Source organism: Anser anser (assembly GCF_964211835.1).
Source record: "Anser anser genome assembly, chromosome: 1".
Taxonomy (NCBI): Eukaryota; Metazoa; Chordata; class Aves; order Anseriformes; family Anatidae; genus Anser; species Anser anser.
In genome coordinates this window covers 1,647,319-1,659,480 of record NC_139720.1, presented here as the reverse complement: position 1 = coordinate 1,659,480, position 12,162 = coordinate 1,647,319, and the positions used below count along the sequence as shown (strand labels likewise).

The 12,162-nt window shown below is 60.4% G+C and overlaps 1 protein-coding gene across 4 annotated transcripts; it reads right to left on the bottom strand.

Annotated features, from left to right (window-relative positions):
* Positions 1-1,132: 1,132 nt before the first annotated feature.
* IL15RA (interleukin 15 receptor subunit alpha) lies at positions 1,133-8,957 on the bottom strand. 4 transcript variants are annotated; one of them, XM_083841320.1, is made up of 9 exons: positions 8,753-8,912; positions 7,026-7,743; positions 3,960-4,148; positions 3,765-3,842; positions 3,041-3,232; positions 2,808-2,837; positions 2,440-2,497; positions 1,973-2,315; positions 1,133-1,512 (listed from the first exon to the last, which is right to left on the bottom strand). In XM_083841320.1, the coding sequence occupies exons 2-8, from the start codon at positions 7,150-7,152 to the stop codon at positions 2,204-2,206; spliced, it is 786 nt and encodes a 261-aa protein (XP_083697446.1). In that variant the 5' UTR covers positions 7,153-7,743; positions 8,753-8,912; the 3' UTR covers positions 1,133-1,512; positions 1,973-2,203. The 4 variants fall into 4 exon arrangements, with proteins under 4 accessions (XP_083697446.1, XP_083697447.1, XP_083697448.1 ...); XM_083841321.1 differs by having other exon boundaries at positions 3,041-3,193; XM_083841322.1 differs by lacking the exon at positions 7,026-7,743 and having other exon boundaries at positions 8,753-8,957.
* Positions 8,958-12,162: the final 3,205 nt, after the last annotated feature.

Sequence of the window (12,162 nt, the reverse complement as noted above, 5' to 3'; positions counted from 1 at the left end):
AACTCCTTCAGGCTCGGTGCCGTGACCATGTCCCTGGGCAGCCTGTCCCAGTGCCCGACCACCTCTGGGTGCAGAACCTGTCCCTAACCCCCAGCCTGACCCTCCCCTGTCCCAGCCCCATGCCGTTCCCTCGGGTCCTGTCGCTGTCCCCAGAGAGCAGAGCTCAGCGCCTGCCCCTCCGCTCCCCTCGTGAGGGAGCTGCAGGCCGCCATGAGGCCTCCCCTCGGCCTGCTCTGCTCTGGGCTGAACACACCGAGGGCCCTCAGCCGCTCCTCACACGTCTTCCCCTCTAGACCCTTCCCCATCTTCGTAGCCTTCCTTTGGACACTCTAATAGTTTTATGTCCTTCTTACACTGTGACACCCCAAACTTCACACAGTGCCCGAGGTGAGGCCGCACCGGCGTGGAGCAGAGCGGGCCGGTGACGATGCCCTGGCTGCTACCAGAGCCCCGTGCCACGAAGAGATCAAAACCGAAACCGATGCAGGCAGAGACCTGCTGGACATCAGCGTGGAGCCACGAGCCGTGCCTGGCTGGGAAAGCTCCCGCATCCTGTTGACTTCCACAGTTAATCACTGAATGGCAGCTGCTTCGCTGGCTCTTTTCGCTTTCCGAGCGCCAGCTCCAGAAAGGCTTCCGTCTTCCCGCTCACCTAAACGTGGGCAGAACAATGCTTGGGAGCTAAATGGAACTGCAGACGCCGGACCAGGGACCTCCTGCGCTTCCTTGCAGCCTCATTTATTTTCTGCCCACCCCGTGACACCGGGGAGGAGAAGGGGAGTGAAGTGCCATGACAGGAGGCCTCGCTCGGCCATGAGTCCCTACAGCAGAGCGCACAAACATGAGGAAAAGAGACAGAAGGGAGGAAAGGACAGGAGTTGTGAGACACCTCCTGCTTTCCAGCTGCCTGCTGAAGCCCCTTTTGCCTTCCAGCGGAGCCAAACGGGTCGTGGCAGCCGCCACTTTGCCTCCAGAGGATGGCGGTGCCCATTTGGGGCAGTCACCGGGCCGTGGCAGGGCTGGCCAGCAAGCCCTGGCTGCTGCAGTGGGGGATTTCACCCCAAACCTGCTCCCTCTCCCCATCATCGTGGAGGCCGAGACACCCAACTAAGCATCGGCCACTCTGCGTGCGTTACTTTATATACAATATATACACATTTTAATATAAAACGTCACCACAAAGCTGCCTGTTCCGTAGCAAGGGGGAAACGAGTGGTTAACAACCGATAAACAGGTGGAGAAGGGAAAACCTGCAAGGGAATATATTCCCTAGGGCGTGTTGTTGCTTTCAGGTTTTGGCAGTGTCTGTAGTGAATCGCTCCTGCTTGCGCCCCCCTGCAAGCAGCCGGAGCCGGTGGGCACCTGGGGTCGGTGCCGAAAGTGCCCCCGAAGGATCCCTGAGTTGTGTCCGAGGGCCCCTGAGCCGCAGCGGGCTGGTGCTGGTGCTGGTGCTGGTGCTGGTGCTGGTGCTGGAGCTGGAGCTCCTCGCTGCGGTCGATGGCTCGGGGGTGGCTGAAAGAGAGCGGGGAAGGAGTCAGAGCACGGCAGAAGGATGCTCGCCCGGGTCTGCAGTGACCGTGAGCAGTGGTTTGGGGGCAGTTTGGGGTTAAAGCAGCTCTAGGGATGGTGTCTAGGTGGCCCAACCCCCAAGGGAAGGGGTGTGATTTGGGGCAGGGCAGCCTGGTTTCAATGCCAGCACACAAACCCCGTCCCCTGTACCCAAAAACATCTTCCACCGGGGCCAACGGCCCAGTCTGCAGTGAGGATGGGTGCATCCTGCTGCCTGTGGGCATGGGGCACCCATGGGTGTCCTGCTCATGGCCTGCCTCAGTGCCTCACATCCCGCTCCTCCGGCCCGTGTTTAAATACCTCCTGCTTTTTGGCCCCCAGCTCAGGCCACCCCACCACCTCCCCCGCCGCAGGGTGCTCCCAGGGCTCACCCACCGAGCTGCCCAGCAGGATAACCACGCACCTTCGGCCGACGGAGCGGGCTCTTCCGTGACAGTCACTCGGTCAGGCTGGGCAAAGCAGCCGCGTGTCCCCGGGGCGAGGATGCGCCGTGCGCAGGGCAGCTGGGGACGGGGGACGTGCTCTGCCCCGCGCCGCTGCCGCTCGGGGAAGCATCCGGCTTTCCAGCCGAGCCCCGAGCACCCTCCTCGCTGGCCGGGCTGGCAGGTACACCGAGTTGCCCGGCCGTGGGTGCTCAGCCCGTGGGGAAGACGCCGGGTGGCACCGTCTCATCGTCCTCGGCTGCGGCGGCGGGAGCCACCATGGGGATGGCCGTCCCCGCCACCGTGTACTCCTGCTGGGCACTCCTGTGGACGGGAGAGGAGCGTCGTCGGCACCCAAAGGGTTTTCCCCAGCTTTTAGGACAGCTCAGGGGACAACAGTGGCTTGTCACCAGTGTGGGGGGAACCGCGTGGGGCTCAGCACACTTACGTTTTCATCCTCCAGCAGCAGCAAGCCACAACGCCGGCGATGACCAGCAGCGGGAGCCCTGTGGGAGAGACGAGGCAGCCGATGAGCATCTTCCGACGCACGGCCAAGGGAACGGCCCCGCTCAAAACGCCTCCGTAAAGAGCCAAAATTGCGTTATGCACAACTTTTCACAGCGTATTTTTAAGGTAGCCTCCCTGCTGGGGGAAGAAATAGGGGCGCTGCATCCTGTCCCCCCTTGGAGGCATCGCTCCCGACCGCGGCACAAACCTCGCACGGCTCTGAGAGTGGCTTTCAGGGTACGAATACAAATTAAATGAACCCACGCTTGCCAAAAATGAGCTTTTTTTGCTCAACCGAGCGCTGCTTACCGATGGAAGAGGCCAATATCTGGGCGGAAACTGAAAAAGAAAAAAAAAAAAAGAGAAATGGAGATTTTAGCCACAGAGCTGGGGAAGCCCAGGAAAGGGGAAGATGCTGGGGGGAACAGCGTTAAAAAGGAGCTCGGAGAGAAGAGGAAAAAGCACTGAAACAGTAAAAGAGCCTGCACTGACTGAAACGCAGCCCCGCTGGCAGGTTGTCTCCCTTGGGGAGGTGAACCAACCTGCAGCGTGGTCCACGGGGGCAGTGGGCAGCGGGGTTGTCCCCAGGGCCATCCCTTTTCCTGGCGGAGACGTCTCCAGCAGCGGGGACATTGCCGGCAGCGTGGACGTCTCCGGCGATGGCCCATCAGCCACCGGCGGCACGGGCGTTGCTGCTGGAGAGGGGCTGGAGGTCGGAGCGGCGCCGGTGGTTCCTGCTCGGGGAAAGGGTGTAAAACCCTTTGAATCTGGGGCGGTTCTCAGTGGTGCTCTGGGCAGCGCCCTTACTCCGTGCATGGCCTCGCACCGGATCCAGGCAGGGGGTGGCAAGGGCGACCCAGCCCCCCCCACAGCTATGAGGCGGTGGAAGGTCACGCGGCTGAGTTACTCGAGCATGGGATCAGAGAATCGTAGAGGCGTTAAGGTCGGAAGAGCCCTCCAAGATCACCTGGTCCAACCATCCCCTACCACCACCGTCACCCACTAAACCACGTCCCCAAGCACCACATCCAACTTTCCTTGAGCACCCCCAGGGACGGTGACTCCACCACCTCCCTGGGCAACCCGTCCCAACGCCTGACTGCTCTTTCTGAGCAGAAATGTCTCCTCATTTCCAGCCTGAACCTCCCCTGGCTCAACTTGAGGCCATTCCCTCTAGTTTGGCTTTCCACAACGCTTTCTCACCGTGACCTCAGCCAAGGCAGCCCCAAACACCCCCCCGTGGCGCCGCGTTCGCCCCTTCCTCACCTCTTTGGGTCGTCCTCATGGTGGGCAGCACGGTCGGGAGCTCGGGGCTGGGGGTTTGCAGGGGTAGAGCCGGGTCCCCTTGGGGAAGACACAACGCGGAGACGCCGTCAGCGGCGGCGGCAACGCCACCCCGCGTCCTCCTCCGCCCCGTCCCCGCGGTCCCCCCGTCCCCACGGCCACCCGGCGAGAGCTTACGGATGCACTGCAGGCTGGTGGGCGTCCAGACGGGCTTGGCGTCGTGGAGGACGCACTGGATGAGGCCGGAGGTGCCGGCTTTGCGCTTGTAGCCCGGCTTGCAGGTGTAGCGCAGGCAGGCGTTGAGCTGCGTGTTGTTGCCCACGTCGATGTGCGCGTTGGCCACATCCTTGGGGCGGCTGCATCGCGCTGTCACGGGGGAGGAAAACAAAGAAATGAAGGCGATAACGGGGGCATGAGGCGCTCTCCTGGCTCACCGTGCCCAACGGGGGGGGTTCCATCCTGCTGGGGAAGGGGGTACGGGGCATTGGTGCTGCTCCAGGGCTGGGAGAGCCTCATCCAGCACAGAGCCTGCAAACGGAGGTGGCTGTGCCTGCACGGGGGGCACGGGGAAGGGGGACAGCGGTGTGCCACGCACAGGGCCCCGGTTACAGCCGGGTTTCTGGCACGTTTGTGGTCCCTTCGAGCAGCTCCTTTTAGCAGAAAAAAGCCTTTTAGCAGAATGTCTCCCCCTGCAGCGAGCTTCTCGGTCAGCCGCGTCCCGCCGCCAGCCACCACGCTCCGGCTCCGCTCTGTTCTCCTCCTGTTTTGCAGGATGTGGGAATTTCCAGGCGCTGCACGAGTCCTCCTGCTGCTTCCTGGGGTCGTCACCCCCGCTGGTGGCTGCGACCCACGACCCCAGAGGTGGCCGAAATCTGACCGCCACATGGCCAGGCAGCAGGACGGTGGGGACCTGAGTTAACACTTTCCTTCTCCCCAGCAGCGCTCGCGCTTCCCCTTTAGCTCCGATCTGAGGTCGGTTTTGCAAGAGGGTGTCACGATTTCGCTTCCTTTTCCCTGGCGCGGTGGAGAAAGTTTCCCGGCGGCTCCTACCCCGAGGCTGTGCCCTCGCTGCGACATGGGAAAGGCTCGCGTGTCCACAGCCTGTCCCCAGGCCTGGGCAGAGCGGTGACGCCGCGGGGCGCGCGCCGGGACGTGGTCGGGACGTGATGCGCGGCGTGGATGCGCGGCTGCGCGGCACGGATGGAGCAGTGCCCCCCGGGATGGGGCACGTTTGGCAAGGAGGGATTCCCGGTGCGATGCTGGGCTGAAGCGTTTGGTGATGTCCCTGAGGCTGGTGGCCACCAGGAGTCGAGGCTGTAGGTGAGGTCCTAACCCTTGCCAGTGGCTCTGGGAAGCGCCCAGCGGCTGCAGCGGCGCGGCGGGGCCGGGAGCGGGGTGTCGGTAGGAGCACAAGGACAATGGGGTTGGGATTGCAGTGGTGGGGATGGGAGAATAACGGGGACAGGAGCACGACGGTGACGGGGATGGAACGATGGTGGCAATGGGATTGGGAACGTGGTGGCAATGGGGGACAGAGATGGGAGCACGACGGGGACAGGAGCGCAATGGGTTTGGGAGCGTGACAGCAACGGGGACAGGGATGGAAGCACAATGGGGATGGGAGCATGATGGCGATGGGGACAGGAGGAGAACAGCGACGGGAACGTGGTGGGGACGGGAGCGTGATGGGGATGGGAGCGCGATGTCAAGAGGGATGGGAGCACGATGGGAATTCCCATCACAAAGCCAGCAAAAACAGTTCGTGAGCAAACCCCGTCACAGCCTCCCTCTTGCACGAGCCCTCCTTCCTCTCTGGGGTCCATTTCTGGGCATTTCCACCCACTCTCAGGGCAGGGGCACGGGGCACGTACCGCTGCTGCTGCCGCGCTGGCAGCAGTGCCGCAGCTCCGCGGCACGTGTTGGCAAAGGTGCAAAGGAAGTGGGCAGCAAGCCAGGACCGGCTCGCCGCCCTGGGAGAAGCCAAAGGGCAGCTTCGGGCGCTGCCATGTGGGTATCCCTCGTCCTTCAGATTGACAGGGACAAGCCAAATCACACGGAAATAAAAGCTACTTAATGCTGAAACGCCCCGATTTGTATCCGCAGCGTCTCCTGGCAGAGCCCCATGGATGCCTGGGGCGGTCCGAGCAACCCGGGCTGCTTTTGCCTCCCTCTTCCCTTCGTTTTGGTGTTTGGGCAGCTCCGTGCTGCGTCCCCCGATGCTGGGACGTCCTGAAATGCTGCAGACACCATCGCTGAGGGCCAGGGCGTGAGTGACGCCGGGCGCGTGCCGAGCGCGTCGGTTCTCGGCCTTCGCTCAAGAGGGCGGTGACATTTCCAGGAGGAAAAGGAGGCAGCGCCACGGGACGCTCCGCGGCACGCTCGCCTGGCAATAAACCTGCAGCGGTGCCATAAAATTAGTGCAAAGACCTTCCGGTGCCAAAAATAAAAACGATGCGAAAGCGAAGCGAGCACGGTGGGAAATCCAGCCGGCAAAAGGGGAGAAAACCTTCGGGGGCTGAGATTTCCAGCTGGACAAAGCCCCCCAGATTTGGTCAGTGCCAGGGACTGGCGTGCAGCCAGCGCTTGCCAGGGTTTGCTTTCCCCTTACAAAAAACAAGCCATCCACCTTCTGTTTTCCTAGATAACTCTAGGAAAAGCTCACAAAACTGCCGGCACGGCCAAAAGCATCCCTCTGTTGATCCCCGCTCCTTCCCAGCGTCTCAGGTTGAGTTTTGCCGTTAATGTGCCAGCCCAAATGCTCAAAACTCATCGCACGGGAGCGAGCTGCTGTGCTGGGCGCACACCTCGGGTCCAGGCGGGTTTTGGACCCTGGATTCCCCGTTCCTGCGTCGCTGAGCCGTCCCCCTCCAGCATCAGGGGCTGCACAACCCCAATGAGACATCAGAGAATCCCCATCGGGAAAGCTTTCCCGTGTTGGTGGCTGAATCTCCTCCGAAAACGATCAGCAAAATGAGAGCGGATCCCGTTTTCTGCGAATGTTATCAAGAACATGAGCCAAAAAAAAAACCAAACTGGAGGAAAGAGAAATTTCACAGCTCTGTGCCCGAGACCAGAGGATCCACGGAAGACACCAAAACCACAGAAATAAGTAAAACTTTTTTCCGTTTTGCAGCTAACGTGCCCCAAAGCACGTGAAATCGAACAGCCGTGCCCGTGGCTGTGAGGAAGAGGGGTTAGGACGGAAACATCCGACGAGGGGACACCGGTGGGTTTGTCTCTTACCGAACAGGAAAAATCGCTCCGTGGTAAAATCAGGCGTGACGGTAATGGAAGGTGTTAAGAAAATAAGCATAAATTTAATTTTCGCTGGAATTAAGTTAAAACTGAACACACACCGAGTTGCCCCCATGAGTCGCCTGCTGAGCAAATCCTCAAATCCCCAAATCTGCACAAAAAAGGGCGAGTTCAGGTTCAGCCCCACGCATCCAGGAGAGCCGCGGGGAGCCCGGTGCTGGAGCTTCCCCTGGTGCCAGGCTCAGATTCACCCTCCCCGCTTCCTAAAGGCAAGAAAAGATTTCTCCTGACAAATACCCACACGTTCCTGTGCTTTCCCCGAGAAACGCGGCCCCGGGGATGGAGAGCGGGTGGCGCGACACCTGGTGCGAGCTCCGCGGGATGCAGCGGGTGCAGCGGATGCAGCGGCTGCGGCACCCCCCGAGTTACCCAGCGGCCGAGTTAAAAGCGGCCGAGTTTTCCTCGAGCCACCAAACCTGCTCCCGACGTCCTTCCCCGCGTCCCAAGCAGCTCCGCATCGCGCCCTTTGTTCCCGACCGCCCCGGGTAAACGCGCTCTGTGCCCCAAACCGCGGTCCTGCTTCCATCGGCGCCGCCGGGAGCATCATCCGTGGGGCCAGGGCAGGAGGTGCTGCCTTCGGGGAAAACGCTCTCGTGCGTTTCGTTCGCCGCCGGAGTCGCTTTACAGCGCTGCGTGCACACGCCGGCTGTTTAGAGATGGGAATAAACTCATTTTCCAGGGCGTTGCTGTTTTGGCAGCCAGCAGCCAGATAAAGGGAGCACGAAAGCCGTCCCGAAGCTCTGCAGGGCGCCCAGCCTTATTTCCCGTGCTTCCACTTCCAGGCAAACCTTTCCGAATCCCCCCCCGTTTTTCAGTTAATTAAGCGGGGCTAACACGTGCAGAGGAAGGTCTTGCCGCCCGGTGCGAGCGTTTCCCCCGGGCTCTGAGCATCGCTGGCTCCTCTGACGCCGCGGCGCCGGTTTTCCTGAAGCCGCTTGGGAGAGGCGATGCCAAATTTCCACAAGCTCCCGGTCCGGCGGCGATGCCACGAACTGCCCCGAGCCCCGCGTCGCGCCCCAGCTCCGTGCCCCCCAACGGGAACCCCCCCCCCCCCCGCCGTGATCCGTCTCCCGTGGGGAGCAGCGGCGGGACCCGGCTCCTAAAATCGCACCCGAACCTCCAGGGACGCCGGTGGGGGTTTGGGGTGGGCGCTAAGTGGGGCAGGCGGGTACCCGGTGGGGTGCAAGGGGAGCTGGGGGAGCAGCCTGGGCGCAGCGTGGGCATCCGTGGGCGCAGCGTGGGGACCCGTGGGTGCAGGGTGAGCACTTGGGTGCAGCGTGGGGACTCTTGGGTGCTGCGTGGGGACCCGCGGGCGCTTGGTGAGCACCCGTGGGTGCAGGGTGAGCACTAAGGGTGCAGCGTGGGGACCTGTAGGAGCAGCGTGGGGACCCGCGGACGCTTGGTGAGCACCCGTGGGTGCAGGGTGAGCACTCAGGGTGCAGGGCGGGCACCCACGGGTGCAGCGTGGCCACCCCGGGAGGGAACCGGGGGACCCCAGGGCGAAGCGCAGCCACGCCGGGAGCCCCCGGGCGCGCACCCAGCGCCTCCCTCCCCGCCGGGGCAGCCCGGGCACCCATGGGTGCCCCCTAGGGACCACGGAGGGGGGCTCGGGCCCCCCGCCGGCAGGACGGGAGCCCCGGGGAAGCCTCGCTTACCGGTTTCGCCGGCGGCCCAGGGCAGCAGGAGGGCGACGGCCCCGCAGAGCAGCGGCAGCAGCGGGCGCGCCATGGGCGGCGGCACCGGGCCGGGGGCTCAGGGCTCCCCCGGGGGCTCCGAGGCGCTGCCCCGCCGCCCTCCGCCGCCGGCCATGGCCCTTTCCCTTCCCTTCCCTTCCCTTCTCTCGTCTTCCAGGCCCTGCCCCTTTCGCTTTCGCTTTCGGCCTCGGGTGAACCCGACGGGGACGCGCCCGCCCCGAGGGGATGGGGCCGCCAGGGGGGCGGCACCCGGTGGGGAGGGGTGGAGGGGGGGGTGGTACGGGGGTGCGGTACCCGAAAGGGGGAGATGTGGTACCCCAGGGGGGTGCTGTGGCCAAAAGGGGGGAGATGTGGTACCCCAGGGGGTGCGGTAGGGGGAGGGAGGATGCGTTACCCCAGGGGGATGCGATACCCGAAGGGGGGAGATGCCTTACCCATGGGGTTGCAATACCCAAAAGGGGGGGGGGATTCTTTACCCCAGGGGGTTGCAATACCCAAAGAGGGGGATGCAACACCCAAAGGGGGATGCAACACCCAAGGGGGGGGGGATGAAACACCCAAAGGGGATCATACACTACCCAAAGACAGGATGTGATACGTGAAGGAGGGAGATGCGTTACCCCAGGGGGATGCAATGCCCAAAATAAGGGACTGCAACACCCGAAGGGGGGTTACGATAGCTGGGGAAGACGTGTTAACCCAGGGGGATGCAATATCTGGGGGCGGGACGCAATACTCAAAGGAGGGCTGCGATAGCGGGGGGAGACACATCACCTTAAGGGGGGGATGGAGCCAGGAGGATGCAGTACGCAGGGTGGGAAGCGGTACCAGGGCGATGCAGTAAGCAGAGGGGATGCAGCTCCTGGTAGGGGATGATGAAGCATTCAGCACGGGGATGCGTTGAGGTACCCGGGGGAAATGCAGTGCCCTGGGGGAATGCTACTCCCCCCCGCCCCAGTGCCTGGGGAATCCAGTTGGGTGCGATACCAGAACCCTCTTAAACCAAATTCTCAGCCCAAACTCTCTTTGTGTGGGTGGGGGACCCCAGGGATGTCGATGTCAGAGGCCTGAAATGCTGCAGCTGGAGCTTGCTGGTCCGAAACTGGAAACCAGGCGATGAGCCAAGGCCCTGGAAGATGTGCAGAGCTCCTGCATTTGGACTCCAACCCGCGGCACGTCTGGGACCGCGCTGCTCCCGCAGGCCCTGCTCACAACAAACCTGCCCCAGGCAGCCCTACGGCTCCTTGCTGGGGGCCTCCTGGCTTCGTGTGTCTCCGTTTCCCCTTCCACTGGCCACGAGTTGTTTCGTCTTGGTGGCGAATAGGGGAGAAGACAACGGCGACAACGCCACAACAGAAAAACAACGAAAGGGGAGGGCTATTTGAAGGATCACTTTTCATGGCTGATTAGAAAGCCTTCAAGAGAAGTAGGTAAACTCTCCCTCTGCCCACCACGGCGAAGGCATCAACCCCCATTAACCTCCCTCAGAGCAAAAGAGGGTTGTGGCTGGCGGCCCAGGCGGCCATCACATCATTAAACCCTTCTGAGTGTATTTTAGAAAGCACACTTCTTAATCTGCGTACTCTGGACAGTCAAGATTTCACCAGACGAGTGCTATGAAGCAATCAGCAGGTTAGAGTTCACAATGAGCTAAAGCAATAAATAGCTGAGGGCGATAACACCAGGATTTGGTAAAGAAAATCCTCAGCCTGCAAGGGCTTCTGCAAACATTCATTCAAAAGCCGCAGAGGACACGAGAGCCTCATAGCAGATTTTGGGGGACGGCTTTTGTAATCCTTATAAAAACAAGCCCTGTAGCTCATGAACGTTGCTTAGGTAAGCTAAGCGAAGTGCAAGTGCTTATATTCGCCAAACTGGAGAAATGCAGTGCCTGAGAACAGCACATTTTCAACAGGAGGCTCTTCTGCAAAAACCAGAGCCGTCAAGTGACCGTGGCTGATGATTTCTAGCGTCGTCCCCTTGAGCCCTGCCTGTTCCCTGTCCCAGGGAGTTCTTTGTGCCCTGTCCTCGGCACATGGCACCAAAGGATCCTTCTCACCTTGCCCTTGCCCTATGCACCAAGACAAGGAAGTGATCCTAAAGCATCCCTTGCCATGGGACAGGGAGATGACCAGGGGCTGAGCTCATCTTTTCTATTTTCAAAGGGCTTTGCCAACCCACGGCCAAGCTAATGGTGTTAAGAGTTGCCCTTTCAATTGCTTCTAGCGTCTGAGGAACAAGTTTGGGGCTGAGCTATCATCCACTGTCTCGCCATGCGTCGCTCTGGGGAAGGTTGGGTAGAAATAGCCGATGAGTTCTGCAAGTTCTGGGAGTCCCAAACAACAAACCCTACAAGGCTCCTGAAGACACCAGTGACACGCGGAGAACCGTGCAGCGTGGCACAAATGGCGGTGTCACGGTGCACGCACGCAAGTACAGACCGGTTTTGGTGGCGCCTGCCCCTTCTGTGCTTCGTTTCCAAGTTCCTGCGCAAATTTAAGAGAGCTTTGAATAGGCAATGTTTCAATAATTCGCCTTGTCAGGTCGCTTTATTGCCTTTTGCTGCTGGAGTTTTGTTTCTTCCTCCTTGGCTACGTAAGGGTTGTATTACTGACTATTTTACTGAAGATTTCTGGGGTAAGAAAAGCTGGATTCAGACCAGGAGTAGAGCCCAGTCCAGTGGCTTCAAAGAGAGAAAACTTGCTTGTTCCAAGAGGCGGCACCGGCAGTGACGACCCCTCTCCTGCCGGGGTTAAAACGTTCCTTTGTGTTCACTTTCCAGCTAAAAGCAACGGAAACGGTTACTTAAACAGCAAAATAGCGCAGGGCCCAACGATAAATCTGCTTTTGGTTTTCTTTGGGGATTCAGCCAGGAATAATTCATTTCTTATCAATTCTAGCATAACCTGTGCCGAGCACGTACAACCCCTGGGGATGTGAGATTATTATAAAATGCTCTTATCTCCCAGGAATGTGTTGGGGTTTGGTTCACCTGTTCTATTTGCATGTGGTAAGTACCAAAGGTTGCTAGGAACTGTTTTTAAAGATCAGATTTGCGAGGTGGAGTGATTTCCCGTCAGCTTAGCATCCCTGCTCTAGTTTTGTGTCTAGAAAGGGCACCTGGACAAAATCAAAATAGAGCCCTGGAAAAAAAGCAACATCAAAAAAAAAGTTTAGCTGTTTCCTTACCCAGGAAGCAGTCACAGTGCTAATGCTTTGCCTTATGGCAGCTCCAAAACCGCTGAGGCTCTCTGTGAAAGAAGCAGCTGGCTTTCCGGTACAGAAATAACAATTAGGCCTCCTGTAATTAGGTCTGCAAATGAGGAATGCCGGCGCCAGGCTTGGAGAGGCAAAAGTAAGCGTGACCCACA

Excerpts from the sequence above, each read along its gene's own strand:
- IL15RA (XM_083841320.1), bottom strand. The coding sequence starts at position 7,152 with ATGGGGGCAACTCGGTGTGTGTTCAGTTTTAACTTAATTCCAGCGAAA. Across the intron at positions 2,838-3,040 it reads CCCCGTGGACCACGCTGCAG|TTTCCGCCCAGATATTGGCC; the intron begins GTTGGTTCACCT and ends TTTCTTTTTCAG. Across the intron at positions 2,498-2,807 it reads GATATTGGCCTCTTCCATCG|GGCTCCCGCTGCTGGTCATC; the intron begins GTAAGCAGCGCT and ends TCTCTCCCACAG.